Source organism: Ranitomeya imitator, chromosome 3 (genome assembly GCF_032444005.1).
Source record: "Ranitomeya imitator isolate aRanImi1 chromosome 3, aRanImi1.pri, whole genome shotgun sequence".
Taxonomy (NCBI): Eukaryota; Metazoa; Chordata; class Amphibia; order Anura; family Dendrobatidae; genus Ranitomeya; species Ranitomeya imitator.
In genome coordinates, this window is record NC_091284.1 from 320,026,555 (window position 1) to 320,048,418 (window position 21,864).

Below are 21,864 nucleotides of genomic sequence, written 5' to 3' on the forward strand. Positions count from 1 at the left end.
TCAGCTGTTTCCGGGTTGTGTCAAGCTCACTGAGACGCCTATGCTTGCCCCGTCGTGTTGCGGTTGGGTTAGCCAACTCCAGGGTGCCTCCAGTTTAGGAGCTTCCTATGTGGGCTGCGTGAACTGGTAGTCAAGGCTGGTTCTGTAGTGCCAGTAGGCCCAGCTCCCCCTGTAGGACTGTTGGGGTTCGGTAACTGCAGCTGCCTCGCGGCCTAGCTGTTCTCTCCTCTCCTGTGGGCCTTCGGGTCCACCACCTGGTTCCAGCACCGTCAGCTGGTTCCGGGCCGAGCCTTTGGCTTAGGTGCCTCCTCCTGGGTATCCCAGTTCCGCCAACGCCAGGCGGTCCTAGGTAGTGCTTTTAAGCGCGGGCACCTACAGCTTAGTAACCGGGTTCCAGCACCGTCAGCTGGTCCTCGGTCGTACCATTGGCTCTTGCACACTGGGGCAACGCATCCGGGTTCCAGCACCGCCAGCTGGTTCTCGGCAGTGTTTTTGTCACAGGTACTCCCTCGTGCCAAGCCTGGTTTCAGCACAGTCAGCTGTTTCCGGGTTGTGTCAAGCTCACTGAGACGCCTATGCTTGCCCCGTCGTGTTGCGGTCGGGTTAGCCAACTCCAGGGTGCCTCCAGTTTAGGAGCTTCCTATGTGGGCTGCGTGAACTGGTAGTCAAGGCTGGTTCTGTAGTGCCAGTAGGCCCAGCTCCCCCTGTAGGACTGTTGGGGTTCGGTAACTGCGGCTGCCTCGCGGCCTAGCTGTTCTCTCCTCTCCTGTGGGCCTTCGGGTCCACCACCTGGTTCCAGCACCGTCAGCTGGTTCTCGGCAGTGTCTTTTGCTCTTGTACCTTCTGCTCCCCATCCTGGTTCCAGTACCGTCAGCTGGTTCCGGGCAGAGCCTTTGGCTTAGGTGCCTCCTTCTGGGTATCCAAGTTCCACCAACGTCAGGTGGTCCTTGGTAGTGCTTTCAGGCACGGGTACCTCCTGCTTAGTAACCGGGTTCCAGTAACGTCAGCTGGTCCTCGGTAGTTCCATTGGCTCTTGGACCTTCGGCTACCCATCCGGGTTCCAGTACCGTCAGCTGGTTCTCGGCAGTGTCTTTTGCTCTTGTACCTTCTGCTCCCCATCCTGGTTCCAGTACCGTCAGCTGGTTCCGGGCAGAGCCTTTGGCTTAGGTGCCTCCTTCTGGGTATTCGAGTTCCGCCAACGTCAGGCGGTCCTTGGTAGTGCGTTTTAGCACGGGTACCTCCTGCTTAGTAAGCGGGTTCCAGTAACGTCAGCTGGTCCTCGGTAGTTCCATAGGCTCTTGTCTTGAACCTTCGGGTAGCCATCCGAGTTCCAGTTCCATCAGCTGGTTCTTGGCATTTTCTCAGCCTTCTTGTACCTTCTGCTACATTTCCAAGTTGAAGACCCTAACGTCGACGACCCGGAAGACCACCCCGATGACGACGACGACGGCGGAGACAACGACGGCGGAGACGACGACGGCGGAGACGACACTGGAGACGACGACCCTGGAGACGACGACATGGAAGACCGAGAAGCAGAAGAACAAGAGGCTGCAGAACAAAGAGCAGAAGAACATTAAGCATAAGACTTAATATCAGAGCAAAAGATATTATCTAAATTATATGCAGAAGAAGACTAAGCAGTGTATGGGGGTGAGTCCGTTCCTCCTCGTGGTGCCCCTGGATAAAGCCTGATGCTGCAGGCCAAACTGAACGCGGACAAATGTAACTTTTGTGACTGGCAGAACGGAAGGTGTAATCTTCCAACTTTTAGGCCGCCGTCACACATGCGAGTTTTACGGACGTAAGAGCGCAGAATCTACGTCCGTAAAACTCGCAAAAAATACGGCACAATTATTCTCTATGCCCCTGCTCCTATTTGCCGTATTTTACTGATCAGTATTATACGGCTTTCTACGGCCGTACAAAATCGCAGCATGCTGCGTTTGTCACCGTACTGCGCAAGAAATACGCCAATGAAAGTCTATGGAAGCGTGAAAAATACGGATTACACACGGACAAGCAGTGTGACTTGCGAGAAATACGCAGCGCTGTTAGAGAGAAAAGCCGGTAATTCAGTGCGGTGTACAGTAAAATCACACTGACAGCTTACAGTAGAATAGGTAGAATAAATGTGTACACATAGAATAGGTATATATATATATATATATATATATATATATGTCAGTGAGACACATATATGTATATATATTAATATTTATTCCAGCGCTAGACAGCTTGAAAGCCGGTAATTCAATTACCGGCTTTTTCCTTCTCCTTCCTAAAACCCGACATGATTTGAGACATGGTTTACATACAGTAAACCATGTCTTCTCTCCATTTTTTTTGCAGATTCCACACTACTAATGTCAGTAGTGTGTATCTGCAAAATTTGGCCGTTCTAGCTCTTAAAATAAAGGGTTAAATGGCGGAAAAAATTGGCGTGGGCTCCCGCGCAATTTTCTCCGCCAGAGTAGTAAAGCCAGTGACTGAGGGCAGATATTAATAGCCTGGAGAGGGTCCACGGTTATTGGCCCCCCCCCTGGCTAAAAATATCTGCCCCCAGCCACCCCAGAAAAGGCACATCTGGAAGATGCGCCTATTCTGGCACTTGGCCACTCTCTTCCCATTCCCGTGTAGCGGTGGGATATGGGGTAATGAAGGGTTAATGCCACCTTGCTATTGTAAGGTGACATTAAGCCTAATTAATAATGGAGAGGCGTCAATTATGACACCTATCCATTATTAATCCAATACTAGTAAAGGGTTAAATAAAACACAAACACATTTTTTAAAATTATTTTAATGAAATAAAAACAATGGTTGTTGCAGTATTTTATTCAACGCCCAATCCAGTCACTGAAGACCCTCGTTCTGTGAGTAAAAAAACATAATAAACCAACAATATACTTACCCTCCGCAGATCTGTAACGTCCAACGATGTAAATCCTTCTGAAGGGGTTAAAACATTTTGCAGCAAGGAGCTGTGCTAATGCACGCTGCTCCTCGCTGCAAAACCTCAGGGAATGAGGCTAAAAATAGATCAATGATCTATATTTAGCTTCATTTGCGGTGAGGCGCCCTCTGCTGGCTGTTCATAGATCGTGGGAAATTACCTAGAAAGCTCCCAGGCTTTTCTCTCTAATATATGTGTCTACTGACACATATATATATATATATATATATATATATATATATATATATATATATATATATATATATATAGACAGTATATATATATTTTCTTTTCTTTTTGGGACACATGGATCACTTCTATAGCGGTATGTTGGTTTTGCTAGCCTGCGAGAAAACCACGCAGTACGGATGCCATACGGATTACATACGGAGGATGCCATGCGCAAAAAACGCTGACACACCCTGCCTACGGAGGAGCTACGGACCACTTTTTTCGGGACTTTTCAGCGTATTACGGCCGTAATATACGGACCGTATTGTTTTACGCTGTGTGTGACGCCGGCCTCATAGATAACAACTACGGGAATGCCTGTCACAAATGAGAATATGATGAAGAAGTAGAATAGGAAGAATAATAACAGTTGAATAAAATGAATATGTAGAATAGGAAGAATAATAATAGTTGAATAAAATGAATATGAAGAATGTAATCAAAAAAAAAAAAAGGTAAAGGATGAAGAAGAAGATGAATAAGGTGAAGAAGAAGTTGATGTCAAAGATGCTGATGATGATGAAGATGAAAGTGTGGGAAAAGTTAAAAAAAAAGAAGGGGAAGGGCGTGGAATAGTGAAACATCAATATCTGACAAAATAAAAAAAAATTTACATAGTCAATATCTTTGTCACTCCGAACGTCTTTAAAAAAAAAAAAATCATGCTATTCTATTTGATTGGGCTAAACCTCTATGCCTTTACTGTCTCCGCCACCTCCCCAAATACATCCTGCATTATTCTTAGTTGTTTTCCTTCATGTAGAATGAACCTACAAGGAAAGAAAGGGTTTATTTTAATTCCGATATTTTGGTCCCATTGACTTGCATTGGGATCGGGTATCGGTATCGGCGATATCCGATATTTTTTGAATATCGGCCGATGCTATCCGATACCGATACTTTACGATATCGGAAGGTATCGCTCAACACTATTCATGACACAAGACTACATTCATACTTCCATCTAGTGCTGTTACTTGTTTTCTCAGACAGCACACTGACCCATAGCGTTTCATTGAGCCATATACACATCAGTTTTTAAAATGGGTTCATGTTTCCGGTCCAGAGGACAGAGCGTGTCATATTCTCATCTGTCCTACAGATCAGACTCAGCCATTAAAGTGTACGGCGACCCGTGAGACTTGGATAAAACTAGGAAGACATACTTTGTACTTGTTTCTGCCTAGTTACCTAATGATATGTACATTGTTAAGGGCGTATTCACACAGAAACCCTCATTAGGCAGGCTTCACACTAGCGTTCGGCAGGGCTGCGGATGGAAAGCTGTCGTCCTCTGTTAAGCCCCGCCCACTGCCGCGCCTCTTCCTTCAGCTCCGCCTACGTCTGCATACATCCTGCCTACCCTATCTTTAACATTGGGTAAGCAGGCCATGCTGATGTATGCGGACGCCTACGAATACGTCGTCTTGATGCTGCACTGACCTGCGTCAAACGCAACATGTTCGGATTTTGCTGAAGTCGGCACAGCTTCAAACGATGCATGCGGAGGCATCCAAATGGCCTGTGTACCCAATGTTAAAGATAGGGCACACAGAACGCATGCAGACGTAGGTGGAGCTGAAGGAAGAGACACGACAGTGGGCGGGGCTTCACGGAGAAAGAAGGCTGCTGTCCGCAGCCCTGCCAAACGCTAGTGTGAAGCTAGCCTTAGTGATGTCATTTTACAAACTACACCTCTCAATTTATCTAGGGGTGCAGTGATCATATTGACACCACAAGTGCCACAGAAATTTACAACATTGGGCAGGGAAGAAAGAATAATTACATTTTTATCACTAATATGTTGTTTTAGCCCCAAATTTTAAAATTTTTATATTAGGAAAAAATTGACCTCTCAGTTTGTTGTGCAATTTCTCCGGAGTACACCAATACCTTTCATGTAATTGGGAACAACTTTTGAGGCACAGTGCAAAATTCAGAAGGGAAGGAGTGCCATATTATAGTGCAGATTTTACAGTTATGGGTCATGGCACCAGCAAACCATAAGGATAGTGGACTTTGAGGGGCCTATATATTGGAAACTCCCCAAAAGTGATAACATTTTAAAAACTGCACCCCTCAAATACTTTAAAACTGTTGTCTGGAAAATTTTTATCCTTCAGTTGCAACACAGGAATAAAAAGTGTAATGAAAAAAAAAAAAAAATTTTACCTCTAAAATCATGGTTTAGCCCCAAATGTCTCACTTTTGCAAGAGGTAACGCCAAATATCGGACCCAACAGTTTGTTATCCACTTTATGAGACCGGCAATACCCCACATCTGGTCAAAAAGTTCTATTTGGACAAACGGCAGAGCTTGGAATGGAAGGAGCAATATTTGAATTTTGGAACACAAATTTGGCTGAAAGATGGCGGGCATCATATCGAATTTGCAGGGCCCCTTCGGTGCCTAAACAGCAGAAACACCCTACAATTGACCCTATTTTGGAAACTACATCCCTCAAGGATTTTATCCAGGGGTATAGTGAGGAGTTTGTACGCAAAAGGTACTACACAGAATTTGATAACATTAGGTGGTCACATTGAATATGTCGTCAACAGTGTTGAGCACAAGTGTTCGCTACTCGAGTTTGCATGTTTTGCAGCTGTTAGAAACCCAAAAGAACATGCAGGGATTGCAGGTGCATGGTGTCATGATCCAGTTCTGAGTTTATGTTCAGCTGTTTTATCTCTGGACTGGTCATGTGGGAGTTAATCCCCTCTGCCTCACTTTGAAGCTGGCTGAGCTATTTAAGTCCTCTGCAGCCCGTGGGCCAGTGTCAGCTATAGTTCATGCTGCACTGTTTGAGCACCTGACCTGGATCTCTTTACTAGTGTTCCTCTTTGCCTCTGACTGCCTGCACCCATTTATGACTTGTTCCGACCTTTGGCCTGTACCCCGACTCCATCTTACGTCTCATGTTTTGGTTACCACGTTCCCGGTAGGCTCTGACGTCTTGCTTGTCCCCGACTATTCTCTGCTCGCCCCTTCTGTACCGTGCTGCTATCTCGGTGTATGACCGTGGCTTGTCTCACGTCTTTCTTTACCTGTGATACCTGTATTGTTGTTCAGTGTTGCTGCGCTGTATGTACAACCTCCTTTCCTTAACCAGCACCCCCTGGTGGAGGTTTCTCTATACTGCACTGCAGCAGCACATTACACATGGCAGACAATCCTTTTTTTTTCTTTTGACAGTCTAACAGGGGTGAGGAACCTCAGGCCCCAGGGCCATTTACAGCCCTTGATGACCTTTTATCAGGCCCTCAAGCAGATTCTCAGGGACTGCATTCTTGGGCAGTGAGGTGTATTTTGATTACAACCAGCTCAGTAATTTCTTCTTGCTTTGTTAGCACATACATGCAGTGTTCATTACTGAACACTGAAGGGCATGCAATGAAAGATTACGTCCTGAAATCAGTGCCACTGTCATGATGCAATTTGTGGTCGAGTTTGTACTGCCCCTGAAGGATGGTATAAATATCCAAATGGCCCTTGGAAGAAAAAAAGATTCCCCACCCCTGGTCTAACAGCTGCGAAACATGCAGGGCGGGGACTCTCAGTTACATAGGTTGATCAAGTTCAACCTTTCTCCATCAATTGTACATTTTTGTCACTAATTTAACTATAACCCACCCAGCCCTTTTTTTAAATCTGTTATAGTGTCGGCCATTACTACCTCTTGTGGTCGGGCATCCACAGTCTGACTGCTCTGATTGTAAAGAATCCTTCCCCAACTGAGCCTCCGGAAACACCTAGTGCCCCCTAGTTCTCATTATGGTCTTTGGAAGGAATAAGTCATGTGTCAGTGTTTTGTACTGGCCACACATATATTTATACATGTAAATGAGATCTCCTCTGAGGCATCTTTTATACAAGTTAAACAAGCCCAACTTTTCCAACCTCTCATATGAGAGGCCTTCCATCTCTTGTAATAATCTAGTTGCCCGCCTTTTTACTGATTCTAACTTCTGAATATTCTTTTAAAAATGTGAAGCCAAAAACTGGATTTGATATTCTAGATGTGGCCTCACCAGTGATTTATAAAGGTGTAACAAATACAATACGTTCGGATCGCAGGATTTTCTCCCTGTTTTTATACATCCTAAAATCTTGCTTGCTTTTGTGGCTGCTGCTTGACATTGAGTACTGCTGCTCAGTTTACTTGTAACCAGAATATCCAAGTCCTTCTCTTGATCTGTAGTCCCGAGTATACTCCCTTTTAATGTATATGCAGCAATAGGATTACTCCATCCCAGGCACATTACTCGACATTGAATCTCATTTGTCAAGTGTTTGCCCATTCAGACATCTTATTCAGATCGTTTTGCAATATTGTAATGTCAAAGGCAGATTTTAATATCATACATAGTTTGGTGTCATCAGTAAAAACTGACACTTTACTCTCAATCACATCAGCAAGGTCAATAATAAAGAGATTAAAAAGAATCGGTCCTAGCACAGATCTCTGCAGTCCCCACTGCTGACTATATCCCATTTAGAGAACGTACTATTTATGACAATTATTGGTTTCCTGTTATTTAGCCAATTTCTTACGCATCTACATATAGTTTCCCCCAGTCCCTGCTTATGGAGCTTCAGTATAAGGCTGTTATGTGGAACAGTATCAAACAGCCAGATAAATCACATCAGCCGCATTACCTACATCCATGTTTGCACTTAGCTCCTCATAGAAACCCAACATGTTAGTTACATTTGACTTATTCTTAATGAATCCATGCTGGTTGGCAGTTATTATATCATCTACAATATATTTCTGCAAGTCATCTCTTATAATGCCCTCAAAAATTTTACACACTACTGGATGTCAGGCTTACCGGACGGTAGTTGCCTGGATCCACCTTTTTACTTTTCTTAAATATCGGTACCACGTGAGCCATCCTCCAATCCCTTTCCACCACCCCTGTTACAAGAGAGCCTAAATATATGAGATACAGTGGTTTGTCAATTACTGAGCTTAATTATCTGAGGATGAATGACATATGGGCTGTGGGATTTGTCAATGTTTAAATTGCTCAGATGTAGAGTGTATTTCTTTTTGTGTTAAACTAGTTATATCAGGATGTGAACTTTAATTTTTGCTTGTTGAATGATCCCTGTAAGGGCTCATACTCATTTGCGAAAAAAAAAAACGGTTCATAATCTGGACCAAAAAAATGGACGAGTGTCATGCGAGTACAATGTGATTTTTCTCATGTAGCATCCGTATGACATGCGTAAGCAATGCATTTTTTTCTCTGCTACTATTTTTCTACAATCATTTACAGGACCATTTACAGTGCTCTATGCCACAGAATCGTAAGGTATCTGTAAAAAACGGATGGCATGCGAATAGCCCATATGCTGTGCGATTTTTTTTCTCGCACCCATTGACTTGCATTGGCGAGTCTCATCCAAGATACGCAGCAAATTGCAGCATGCTGCAATTTTTTTTTCTCAGTCCGATTTCAGCTGAGAAAAAAAATCGCAGATGAGATGTCACCCATTGAATAACATTGGTGAGAGTGCAATCCGATTTTTTATCGGATTGCACTCGTCCGTTTTTCTCGCAAATGAGTATGAGCCCTAACAGCCAGTTCATTGGTGAACACGGATGAAAAGTGCCTGTTTAATATCTCAGCCTTTTCTTTGTCTTCAATTATCTTGTTATTGTCGTCTTTTAAGGGGCCAATAGCATCTTTTTTCTTTTTGGCATTGATGTATTTATAAAAAAAAATTGGGATTTATTTTAATGTCGTTGGCGATTTGTTTCTCTGTAGATAACTTTGCTAGCTTGATTTCTTTTTTACATTTCTTATTTACATCTTTATACTCCTGAAATGATTTTTCAGTATTCTCAGCTTTCAAGAATTTGAATGCCCTTTGTTTTTGACACATTAAACTTTGTACTCTTATTTATCCATAATGGTTTCTTTTTATTCCTTGACATTTCATGACCATAGGCTATATGTTTTCTGCAGGATTCTAGTAGTATTTAGTTAAAAATGCCCCATTTATGTTCAGTTTCCCCAGTTAGCCTGATATGGTCCCAGTCTACAACCCCTGGCAAAAATTATGGAATCACCAGCCTTGGAGAATGTTCATTCAGTTGTTTAATTTTGTAGATAAAAAGCAGATCACAGACATGGCACAAAACTAAAGTAATTTCAAAAGGCAACTTTCTGGCTTTAAGAAACACTTAAAGAAATCAAGAACAAAAATGTGGTAGTCAGTAATGGTTACTTTTTTAACCAAACATAGGGGAAAATTATGGAGTCATTTAATTCTAAGGAAAAAATTATGGAATCACCCTGTAAATTTTCATAACCAAAACAACACCTGCATCAAATTTGAGCTGCTCGTTAGTCTGCATCTAAAAAGGAGTGATCACACCTTGGAGAGCTGTTGCACCAAGTGGACTGACATGAATCATTGCTCCAACACTAGAGATGTCAATTGAAACAAAGAGGATTATCAAACTCTTAAAAGAGGATAAATCATCACCCAATGTTGAAAAAGATGTTGGTTGTTCAGTCAGCTGTGTCTAAAATCTGAATACATTTTTGAAATGTATTCTCTAGCCTTCTGATCGTGCACTCCGCCTCCTAGCCACAGGTGTTTTAATTACAGCAGGTCCAATACCCCTCCACAGAGAGATAATTTTAGTCTAAGAAGAGGTTTCACATGTACCTATTCAGATGGAGACGTTTATTCTCAGCGAGGTAAGGCAAGTTTTAGGACCTGGTATAAGAGAGATGCCGTAAAGGGGCTACCAGGTACACATAAAATTGGCCATTTTTATGCGCTAAAAGCTCTCATTTTTCATATTTCTAGTGCAGTAATGCAGTTCAAATTTCGTGTTTTCAAGTTTACATGTTTTAGCGCTGCAGTGTGCTGCCTTATTTACTTAACTATATACGAGTTGGCGACTCTAGGTTCAGTACCTGTTCACACTTAGTCTATGTTTGGATGTGCCAGTCAGGTTTTTGAAATGTATTCTTTAGCCTTCTGATCGTGCACTCCGCCTCCTAGCTTCAGGTGTTTTAATTACAGCAGGTCCAATACCCCTCCACAGAGAGAGAGAATTTTAGTCTAAGGGTACCGTCACACAGTGAAATTTTGATCGCTACAACGGTACGATCCGTGACGCTCCAGCATCGTAACAATATCGCTCCAGCGTCGTAGACTGCTGTCACACTTTGCAATGTACGACGCTGGAGCGATAATTTCATGACGTATGTGCGATGTAGAAGCCGTTGGTTACTATGCGCACATCGTATACGATATATGTTACACCATGCGATCATGCCGCCACAAGCGGGACATTAGACGACGAAAGAAAGTTTCAAACGATCTGCTACGACGAACGATTCTCAGCGGGGTCCCTGATCGCAGGAGCGTGTCAGACACTGCGATATCGTAACTATATCGCTCGAACGTCACGAATCGTGCCGTCGTAGCGATCAAAATTTCACTGTGTGACGGTACCCTAAGAAGAGGTTTTCACATGTACCTATTCAGATGGAGACGTTTATTCTCAGCGAGGTAAGGCAAGTTTTAGGACCTGGTATAAGAGAGATGCCGTAAAGGGGCTACCAGGTACACATAAAATTGGCCATTTTTATGCGCTAAAAGCTCTCATTTTTCATATTTCTAGTGCAGTAATGCAGTTCAAATTTCGTGTTTTCAAGTTTACATGTTTTAGCGCTGCAGTGTGCTGCCTTATTTACTTAACTAAAATCTGGACCAAATGCCAACAACATGGGATGGTTGTTAAAGGCAAACATACTGGTAGACCAAGGAAGACATCAAAGCGTCAAGACCGGAAACTTAAAACAATATGTCTCCAAAACAGGAAATGCACAACAAAACAAATGAGGAACGAATGGGTGAAAACCGGAGTCAACGTGTGTGACCGAACTGTAAGAAACCTAAAGGAAATGGGCTCTATATACAGAAAAGCTAAACGAAAGCCATCATTAACACCTAAACAGAAAAAAAAGGTTACAATGGGCTAAGGAAAAGCAATCATGGACACTAGATGACTGGATGAAAGTCATATTCAGTGATGAATCGCGAATCTGCATTAGGCAAGGTGATGATGCAGGAACTTTTCTTTGGTGCCGTGCAACTTTTCACAGTCATTGATGATATGGGGCTGCATGTCAGGTAAAGGCACTGGGGAGATGGCTGTCATTACATCTTCAATAAATGCACAAGTTTATGTTGATATTTTGGACATTTTCTTATCCCATCAATAGAAAGGATGTTTGGGGATGATGAAGTAATTTTTCAAGATGATAATGCATCCTACCATAGAGCAAAAACTGAAAACATTCCTTGAAAAAAAAGACACATAAGGTCAATGTCATGGCCTGCAAATAGTTCGGATCTCAATCCAATTGAAAATCTTTGGTGGAAGTTTAAGAAAATGGTGACAAGGCTCCAACCTGCAAAGCTGATCTGGCAACAGTAATCAGAGAAAGTTGGAGCCAGATTGATGAAGAGTACTGTTTGACACTCATTAAGCCCATGCCTCAGAGACTGCAAGCTGTTATAAAAGCCAGAGGTGGTGCAACAAAATACTAGTGATGTTTTGGAGTGTTTTTTTTTTTTTGTTTATTTTTCATGATTCCATAATTTTTCCCTCAGAATTGAGTAACTCCATAATTTTTCCCTATGCTTGGTTAAAAAAAGTAACCATTACTGACTACCACATTTTTTGTTCTTGATTTTTTTTTAGTGTTTCTTAAAGCCAGAAAGTTGCCATTAGAAATGACTTTAATTTTGTGCCATGTCTGTGATCTGCTTTTTTTCTACAAAATTAAACAACTGAATGAACATCCTCCAAGGCCGGTGATTCCATAATTTTTGCCAGGGGTTGTACACGATTAAGTTCTTCCCTTAATTTGTTGAAATCAGCTTTCATAAAGTTCCAGGTTTTGGCATTTTTGGACCTTTTGAAAGTTTGACTTAAATTTACAATATTATGGTCACTGCATCCCAAATGCTCCCTGACCTGCAGATCTGAAACTGTATCTGGTCTATTTGACAGGACCAGATCCAGCAGATTATCTCCCCTGGTTGGTTCATCTACCAGCTGAGAGATGTAATTCTCATGAACTGTGGATAAGGAATTGAATCTTCTGGTTGTACTAAAAGCTAGTATGACCCATTGCATGTCTTGATCGTTAAAAATCTCCCATTATAAGAACCCTATTACTGTTTGCTGCCTTTTGCTGCAGCATTTCCCCCTCTACCTGTTTATTTATATTATGAGGCTTGTAGCAAACTCCAATTAGAAACTTTCCATTATTGCCATCCCCATTTACATTTACCCATAGTGACTCTACATTGCTGTAACTGCCCCCAATGTCTTCACTGAGCACAGATTTTAAGTTGGATTTTACTCATCCACATTTTTTGTATTTCTGTCCTATCTAAATGTAGTGTAACTCTCTATGTTTGTTACCCAGTCATGGTTTCCGTTATGCCTACCACATCATATCCTGTTACTAACGTAAGAGTCTCCAGTTCATTCATTTTGTTTGCAAGACTTCTTGCATTTGCCAGCAGACATTTAACCCCTTTCTACCATTGGACACACTTTTGCCTCCATGTGACCCGGGCCCGAAACCCCATGGACGGAATAGTACATCCAACGCGATCGGCTGCGCTCACGGGGGGAGCGCGGCTGAGCGCGGCCGGGTGTCAGCTGATTATCACAGCTGACATCTGGGAATATGTGCCAGTAGCATTCACGGACCGCTCCCGGCACATTAACCCCTTGAACACTGCGATCAAACAAGATCGCAGCGTTCCAGCAGCATAGGGAAGCATCGCGCAGGGAGTGGGCTCCCTGCGTGCTTCCCTGAGACCCTCAGAACAATGCAATGTGATCGCGTTGTTCCGAGGGTCTCCTCCGTTCTCCTCCCTGCAGGCCCCGGATCCAAGATGGCCGCGGGGTCCTTCCGGGTCCTGCAGGGAGGTGGCTTGTCTCCTGCACTGCCTGTCAGATCGCTGATGTGACACAGTGCTGTGCAAAGTGTCATATCAGCGATCTGACAACATATATTGATGTCCCACCCTGCGACAATATAAAAAATAAGTTTAAAAAAAAATTGCCCTGTGTAAAAATATATTTAAAAAAATCCTAAATAAAGAAAAAAAAATATTGTTCCAATAAATACATTTCTTTATGTAAATTAAAAAAAACAATAAGGCTATGTGCACACGTTCAGGATTTCACATGTTTTTTCGGCCGTTTTGCGCGGAAAAAAATTGCTAAAAAACGCTTATATTAAGCATCTCATCATTTCAATGCATTCCGCAATTTTTGTGCACATGCTGCAGTAAAAAATGCAGCATGTTCATTAATTTTAAGAACAAGTTCCACTGATACATATCAATCAAAAAATCACAGGGATACACCCATAGATTGGACAACCATTGAATATCAAGGATAACTCCTCTACCAAATATATCCTACAACAAAACTCGGAGCATATAATCCGAAGACCATTTCTTAATAAAATGTAACAATTCAGTTTATTAAAGTAACCAAAATAAATATACAGATTTCATAGACAAGGTACAAACAGAGCTCATACACAGAGGACAGAAAACACTGAAATCGCAACCTGGGTACAATCTAACAAAACACTATGAACATGACATACTGAATACATATATAGTAAACTATTTCAAAAAAGTGCATAGTGCCAGATAAAGTGCAACAGTGCATGTTCATAGTCTGGCCATATCAATGTCTTGTTGTGTAACCTATAATAAATCCTTACATAGGAGAAAAAAGAGGTAATACGGCCATGTTAATCTCACTCATAAAGTCTGTGCCAGTGCCTGTCCAACAGCCCCGACGCGCGTTTCGAGTTGGGCTTCCTCGCCACATGTACTCAGCCTGGCTAGTAGCTGTAAATCATTCAGCTGCGGAGATGAAAACCACCCGAGCGTGCTCGGGAAAACCTGACCAACGAGTATACTCGCTCATCACTATTAGCAATATCAGAAGTCTGCTAAATTAAGAAAATTTTACCTTTTGCAGGATTTAAAATTTCACATGCTTGGCTTTCATCCAAAGATTCAGAAAAATTTATATTTCCCATATGCAGAAGTCCAGATAAAATCTGTGAAAAAAACACAAAAGATATACATTAGTTTGTTACTTATATCTTGACAAACTAAGTTACAGGATATTGCTAGGAGATGCAATAATTTAGTAAATGGTTGGGGCTATTGACCTAGCAATTTTATGGTCAACCAAAACAATAGCAATTGCTAGTAACCCCAATCTGACAGACATGGAATATGTTACAGTGCAGGAGGTGCTGAACATATTGGGAAAAGAATCAGTACAAGGGCAGGTGCAGAGGACCTTGTGTTCTAATGTGCTAATTACATTCTGATCAGACTTTGATCAGAGAGGGATCAGTTTTTTTGTGACGTGGAGAATAAAAAAAAAATTCTCCATTCAGGCGGTCTGTGAAAATTGGATATCATCCTAGTGCAATCCAATGTTTTCCATGGACCCATGGCCATGAATAGGCGAGTGCCATTCAATTATCACAGATGTGCATGGTGTAATTTTTGTACCAAGGAAACAAATCAGACATGTGCACTGTCTCATTGAATAACACTGGTCTGAGTGGGTCCCGATGTTTTCATAGATCACATTCGGACCAAAATTACGGTCATCTGCACGAGCCCTAACTTGTGTTTTATTTACTGAATGTTCATTGTGGAATTTGCGGTTTCAGAGTTGATCCTAATCAGTGATTGACTGCTTTCTCTGAATGCAATTTTAATTAGTAAAATTATGCTGAATCTTTTCTCTTTTTACATCGCCTGATCAGCTCTTCCGGCTCTATATCACTCTGCACATAGACTGCATTGCATTCCCAAGATAACAGGTTCCCTTTAAAGGGAACCTGTCACCCCCCCAGGCGTTTGTAACTAAAAGAGCCACCTTAAGGTGGCTCTTTTAATTCGGGTCCCTGGCACTGCTGCCATAATCGCTTTCAAAGTTTGTCTCTTATACCTTGTTTTTGTTTTTTCGGGCATGCGCAGCTGCGCTGCCCTTCGAATTTACAGCGCAGGGACGCTAATGAAGGAAGAGGAGGCGACGCCCGGCGCACAGAGGCCATGAGTGATGGCTGGGAGGCGTCTGGATTAGGGGGGGAAAGATCTGCCCCCGGGACGATTTCACAGGTATGAGGGACATACTTCAAAAGCGATTATTGCAGCAATGCCAGGGACCCGAACTAAAAGAGCCACCTTAACCCCTTTACCCCCAAGGGTGGTTTGCACGTTAATGACCAGGCCAATTTTTACAATTCTGACCACTGTCCCTTTATGAGGTTATAACTCTGGAACGCTTCATCGGATCCCAGTGATTCTGACATTGTTTTCTCGTGACATATTGTACTTCATGATAGTGGTAAAATTTATTTGATATTACCTGCGTTTATTTGTGCAAAAAAAAGGAAATTTGGCGAAAATGTTGTAAATTTCGCAGTTTTTCAACTTTGAATTTTTATGCAATTAAATCACAGAGATATGTCACACAAAATACTTAATAAGTAACATTTCCCACATGTCTACTTTACATCAGCACAATTTTGGAACCAATTTTTTTTTGTTAGGGAGTTATAAGGGTTAAAAGTTGACCAGCAATTTCTCATTTTTACACCACCATTTTTTTTTAGGGACCACCTCTCATTTGAAGTCATTCTGAGGGGTCTATATGATAGAAAATAACCAAGTGTGACACCATTCTAAAAACTGCACCCCTCAAGGTGCTCAAAACCACATTCAAGAAGTTTATTAACCCTTCAGGTTTGTCCCTCCATCGTGGCACCTCATACCTATGGAGTAGCTGGTTCCATACCTTACGCCTCCTGAAAACCGTATAAACGGGGAAACACGTTGAGGCTGGAAGCTAGAGGCTGGAAGCTAAGTTTGTCTCTGGGTTAATCCCCAGCTAGGCTCTTCATTATCAGTAACAATGACCACTAACTGTATAACTATGTGTCTCTATTTTGACCTATGGTGGGTTATTGTTTCTATCTGAACCATGCTATCTGCTTATTGCTATTTAGTCCCTTTGGTTTTGTTTGCAAATTTGTGTTTGGGAATGTGAGAGGACGGCTGTTCTCTGCGTTACTGATAGCCTCCATTTTGGATTGATATATTGGGGCTATTGTTATTTCTAAAGGGTATTGTTAACATACATACAAGTCGGTTAGGACATATTTTTTATACCCTTGTGTTGTATGACTCTGATGTAACACACCCCCTGAATATACAATTGGTATTTAGTTTTGCTGAACAAACCACTAAGGGTATACAATAACCTCTTCTCTACATATATATTGTTAAGCTCTATCCCTTCATCTCTGTTATTACTTTTTGTTTTCCCACCTATAGTACATTAGTTTGCACCAGGGCTAGTCAGGGACAGCTGTCGTGGAGTGGGGGCGCCAAATAATCGTGCTTCTTAGGGTGCCAACCCCCACTGATAGGAAGGGATAGTAGGTGAGTGCAGGGAATTGTTAGGTTATTGTTAAGACCTATACTGTTCTTATTTAACTGCACTGGGAAGGTATTTTTAACCGAATTTTCATTAAAATTTATACATTTTTAAAGGGATTACATGTTATACCCTTCAGGCGTTTCACAGGAATTTTGGGAATGTTTAAATAAAAATGAACATTTAACTTTAAAAAAAAAAAAAAAAAATTAACTTCAGCTCCAATTTGTTTTATTTTACCATAGGTAACAGGAGAAAATGGACCCCAAAACTTGTTGTACAAGTTGTCCTGAGTACGCCGATACCCCATATGTGGGGGTAAACCACTGTTTGGGCGAATGACAGAGCTCGGAAGGGAAGGAGCGCCGTTTGACTTTTCACTGCAAAATTGACAGGAATTGAGATGGGACGCCATGTTGCGTTTGGAGAGCCACTGATGTGCCTAAACATTGAAACCCCCCACAAGAGACACCATTTTGGAAAGTAGACCCCCTAAGGAACTTATCTAGATGTGTGGTGAGCACTTTGACCCACCAGTGCTTCACAGAAGTTTATAATGCAGAGCCGAAAAAATAAAAAATAATTTTTTCACAAAAATTATCTTTTCGCCCCCAATTTTTTATTTTCCCAAGGGTAAGAGAAGAAATTGGACCCTAAAAGTTGTTGTACAATTTGTCCTGAGTACGCTGATACCCCATATGTAGGGGTAAACCACTGTTTGGGCGCATGGCAGAGCTCGGAAGGGAAGGAGCCCATTTGACTTTTCAAGGCAAAATTGACTGGAATTGAGATGGGACGCCATGTTGCGTCTAGAGAGCCGCTGATGTGCCTAAACATTGAAACCCCCCACAAGTGACACCATTTTGGAAAGTAGACCCCCTAAGGAACTCATCTAGATGTGTTGTGAGAGCTTTGAACCCCCAAGTGTTTCACTACAGTTTATAACGCAGAGCCGTGAAAATAAAAATTCTTTTTTTTTTTCCACAAAAATTATTTTTTAGCCCCCAGTTTTGCATTTTCCCAAGGGTAACAGGAGAAATTGGACCCAAAAGTTGTTGTCCAATTTGTCCTGAGTATGCTGATACCCCATATGTTGGGGTAAACCCCTGTTTGGGCACACGGGAGAGCTTGGAAGGGAAAGAGCACTGTTTTACTTTTTCAATGCAGAATTTGCTGGAATTGAGATCAGACGCCATGTCGCGTTTGGAGAGCCCCTGATGTGCCTAAACAGTGGAAACCCCCAATTATAACTGAAACCCTAATCCAAACACACCCCTAACCTTAATCAAAATGGTAACCCTAACCACACCTCTAACCCTGACACACCCCTAACCCTAATTCCAACCCTATTCCCAACCGTAAATGTAATCCAAACCCTAACCCTAACTTTAGCCCCAACCCTAACCCTAACTTTAGCCCCAACCCTAACTGTAGCCTTAACCCTAGCCCCAACCCTAACCATAATCCTAGCCCTAACGGGAAAATGGAAATAACTACATTTTTTTTAAGTTTCCCTAACTAAGGGGGTGATAAAGGGGGGTTTGATTTACTTTTATAGCGGCTTTTTTTAGCGGATTTTTATGAGTGGCAGCCATCACACACTGAAAGACGCTTTTTATTGCAAAAAATATTTTTTGTGTTACCACATTTTGAGAGCTATAATTTTTCCATATTTGGGTCCACAGAGTCATGTGAGGTCTTGTTTTTTGCGGGACGAGTTGACGTTTTTATTGGTAACACTAGATGGTGGCCCGATTCTAACTCATCGGGTATTCTAGAATATGCATGTCCACGTAGTATATTGCCCAGCCACGTAGTATATTGCCCAGCCACGTAGTATATTGGCCAGTCACGTAGTATATTGGCCAGTCACGTAGTATATTGCCCAGTCACGTAGTATATTGCCCAGCCACGTAGTATATTGCCCAGTCAAGTAGTATATTGGCCAGTCATGTATTGCCCAGCCACATAGTATATAGCAGAGCCACGTAGTATATTGCCCAGTCACGTAGTATATTGCCCAGCACAGAGCCACGTAGTATAGAGACTTAAAAAAAAAAAACAACAACATACTCACCTATAGCCCGTTGAAGTCCTGCTATACTTACCCTCCGCCGCCTTTCTCGCACTTCTATGATGACGTCGCGGTCACATGACCGTGACGTCACGGCAGGTCCTTGTCGCACACCAGTCCTGGGACAGGACCTCACCGGAAGCTGAAGCTTGCAATGGAGCGGTCCTGGGAGCATGGAGAGGAGCGAGAAAGGCGGCGGAGGGTGAGTATAGCAGGTTTTTTTGGGCATCATGTTATAGTGTAAGATCGCTGATCTGACACTTTGCTGTGCACTATGTCAGATCAGCGATCTGACGTGCACTCCTGGAGGCTTCCCGACGCCTGCTCTGAGCAGGCGCAGTGAAGCCACCTCCCTGCAGGACCCGGATGCAGCGGCCATTTTGGATCCGGGCCTGCTGCAGGGAGGAGGAGGTAAGAGACCCTCGCAGCTCCGGGGGTTTCAGGGAAGCTCGCAGGGAGCCCCCTCCCTGCGCGATGCTTCCCTATACCGCCGGAACACTGCGATCATGTTTGATCACAGTGTACCGAGGGTTAATGTACTGGGGGCGGTCCATGACCGCTCCTGGCACATAGTGCCGGATGTCAGCTGCGATAGTCAGCTGACACCCGGCCGCAATCGGCCGCGCTCCCCCCAAGAGCGCGGCCGATTGCGTATGACGTACTATCCCGTCGGTGGTCATACGGGCCCACCCCACCTCGACGGGATAGTACGTCCGATGTCTGAAAGGGGATAAGGTGACTCTTTTAGTTACAAACGCCTGGGGGGGGGGGGTGACAGGTTCCCTTTAAATGCATAAAGGATATTAGACAAAAACTCAGAGTGAATAACTTGATTCACAATACATTAATGTTGCTTATTTTGCCCTCCTCTGCTGTGGGCCCCATGTTTTAGGACCCATCCATGTGCTTTCACAAACCGGTCTGAGCACTTCTCAAAGTATTGGATTGGCCTGCTCAGCTCAGCAGTTTACTGTAAAAGTAGGACAACAGCTAATATTCTTCCATATACACCAACAAATTATGTCCTTGGCCTCAATAGTCGCTTTAGATTAGTTAGTTTATGCAAAAGTTACTAACCTTAAATATGTTATTTTGCGCAGAAAGTTCAATTCCCAAATGCAGCATGGCCGATTTAGTGGATTCAAAGCAATCCTCTGAATAAATTAGAGAAGAAAATGTTAGCCAGACTACACACCTAATTATATTTATACAGCTAAAAATTGTTAACTTGGATAAAACTCCCCACTAATACAGTGCTGGTAGTGGAAACTCAGAAGATGAGGGCTTCGCACAGACAAGTGTCTTTTTCCTTCTGAACAATATGATAGCTGAGAAAATGTCGTATAATAGCCAATCAAATGCTCTGTAATCTTTTAACCTCTGGGAAACGGGCAATGTAATGCCTTTAAGAGAACCTGTCACCAGGTCATATGTGGACAGTTTTATTTAGTGCAAATTTGACAGTCTTTAGCAGTGGGGGGTGGCTCATACATCTTTAGCTTTCCCTTAATAGAGCTTTATGACTTTGGTTTGGTCTCGTTTTTGTAAGAAACCTTGGAGTTTTCATTGGTAGCATTTTGATCATTTTCTAATTATAGTGAATCCCAACCTTTGAGAGGCAGGATAAACAAAAAAAAACACAGCTATTCTGGCATTGTCACAAATTCACTTTATTGGATTGCTAATTAAAGATACTTAAGGTACCGTCACACTAGACGATATCGCTAGCGATCCGTGACGTTGCAGCGTCCTCGCTAGCGATATCGTCCAGTGTGACAGGCAGCAGCGATCAGGCCCCTGCTGTGCTGTCGCTGGTCGGGGAAGAAAGTCCAGAACTTTATTTCGTCGCTGGACTCCCCGCAGACATCGCTGAATCGGTGTGTGTGACACCGATTCAGCGATGTCTTCACTGGTAACCAGGGTAAACATCGGGTAACTAAGCGCAGGGCCGCGCTTAGTAACCCGATGTTTACCCTGGTTACCATCGTAAAAAAACAAACAGTACATACTTACATTCAGCTGTCTGTCCCTTGCCGTCTATTTCCTGCACTGACTGCTGGCCGCAAAGTGAAAGTGAAAGCACAGCACAGCGGTGAGTCACACAGCGGTGACTCACCGCTGTGGCTGTGCTCTGCTTTCACTTTGCGGCCAGCAGTCAGTGCAGCAAACAGACGGCAAGGGACAGACAGCTGAATGTAAGTATGTACTGTTTGTTTTTTACGATGGTAACCAGGGTAAACATCGGGTTACTAAGCGCGGCCCTGCGCTTAGTTACCCGATGTTTACCCTGGTTACCGGGGACCTCGGGATCGTTGGTCGCTGGAGAGCGGTCTGTGTGACAGCTCTCCAGCGACCAAACAGCGACGCTGCAGCGATCCGGATCGTTGTCGGTATCGCTAAGTGTGACGGTACCTTTAGTAGTGCTTATCTATATTTGGTCTAGTTTCATTACCCCTTCATACTATGCACATATGCTTTGCACCTATATATGTGGACGCCTATTAGTAAATAATTAACTAAGAATTATCTTGAGATGGAAAAATAGTACATAATAAAAGTCCTGTGTGCATCAACACCAGTAACATTTTCTAGTAGCACTAAAATACAAAGAGAAAACATTATTCTAAAATTAATATCACAGTACAATGGCCAACCAGACAGAAAAGTGAGCAGTTCCCATATCATTATTGACTTTTCCATCGATTGAACTTTATGATTTATGACTTTATGAAGTGAAGGAGAGTCATTTGACTCTTTGAATACATAATTTGATGGAACAATTAGCAGACGACATACTGCATTTGGAGAGCCCCTGATGTGCCTAAACAGTGTAACCCTCCACAAGCAACCCCATTTTGGAAACTAGACTCCTCAAGGAATGTATCTAGATGTGTGGTGAGCACCTTGAACCCAAAGATGCTTCACAGAAGTTTATATCCTTGAGCGGTGAAAATAAAAAAAATTAAAAATTTCCCAGAAAAGTCATTTAGCCCCAAATTTAGCATTTTCCAAGGGTAAAAGGAGAAATTGCACTATACAATTTTATGTGCAATTTCTAG

At 42.7% G+C, this 21,864-nt stretch overlaps 1 protein-coding gene across 3 annotated transcripts in view; it reads right to left on the reverse strand.

The window, feature by feature from the left end:
• MYO19 (myosin XIX) overlaps nucleotides 1-21,864 on the reverse strand; it is a 411,745-nt gene that overhangs the window by 213,202 nt on the left and 176,679 nt on the right. For all 3 annotated transcript variants that reach the window (XM_069756629.1, XM_069756628.1, XM_069756627.1), the window contains 2 exons: nucleotides 19,883-19,959; nucleotides 14,239-14,329 (listed from right to left, as the gene is read on the reverse strand). In XM_069756629.1, the coding sequence (XP_069612730.1) occupies nucleotides 14,239-14,329; nucleotides 19,883-19,959 (168 nt within the window). The remainder of the gene's footprint in view (nucleotides 1-14,238; nucleotides 14,330-19,882; nucleotides 19,960-21,864) is intronic.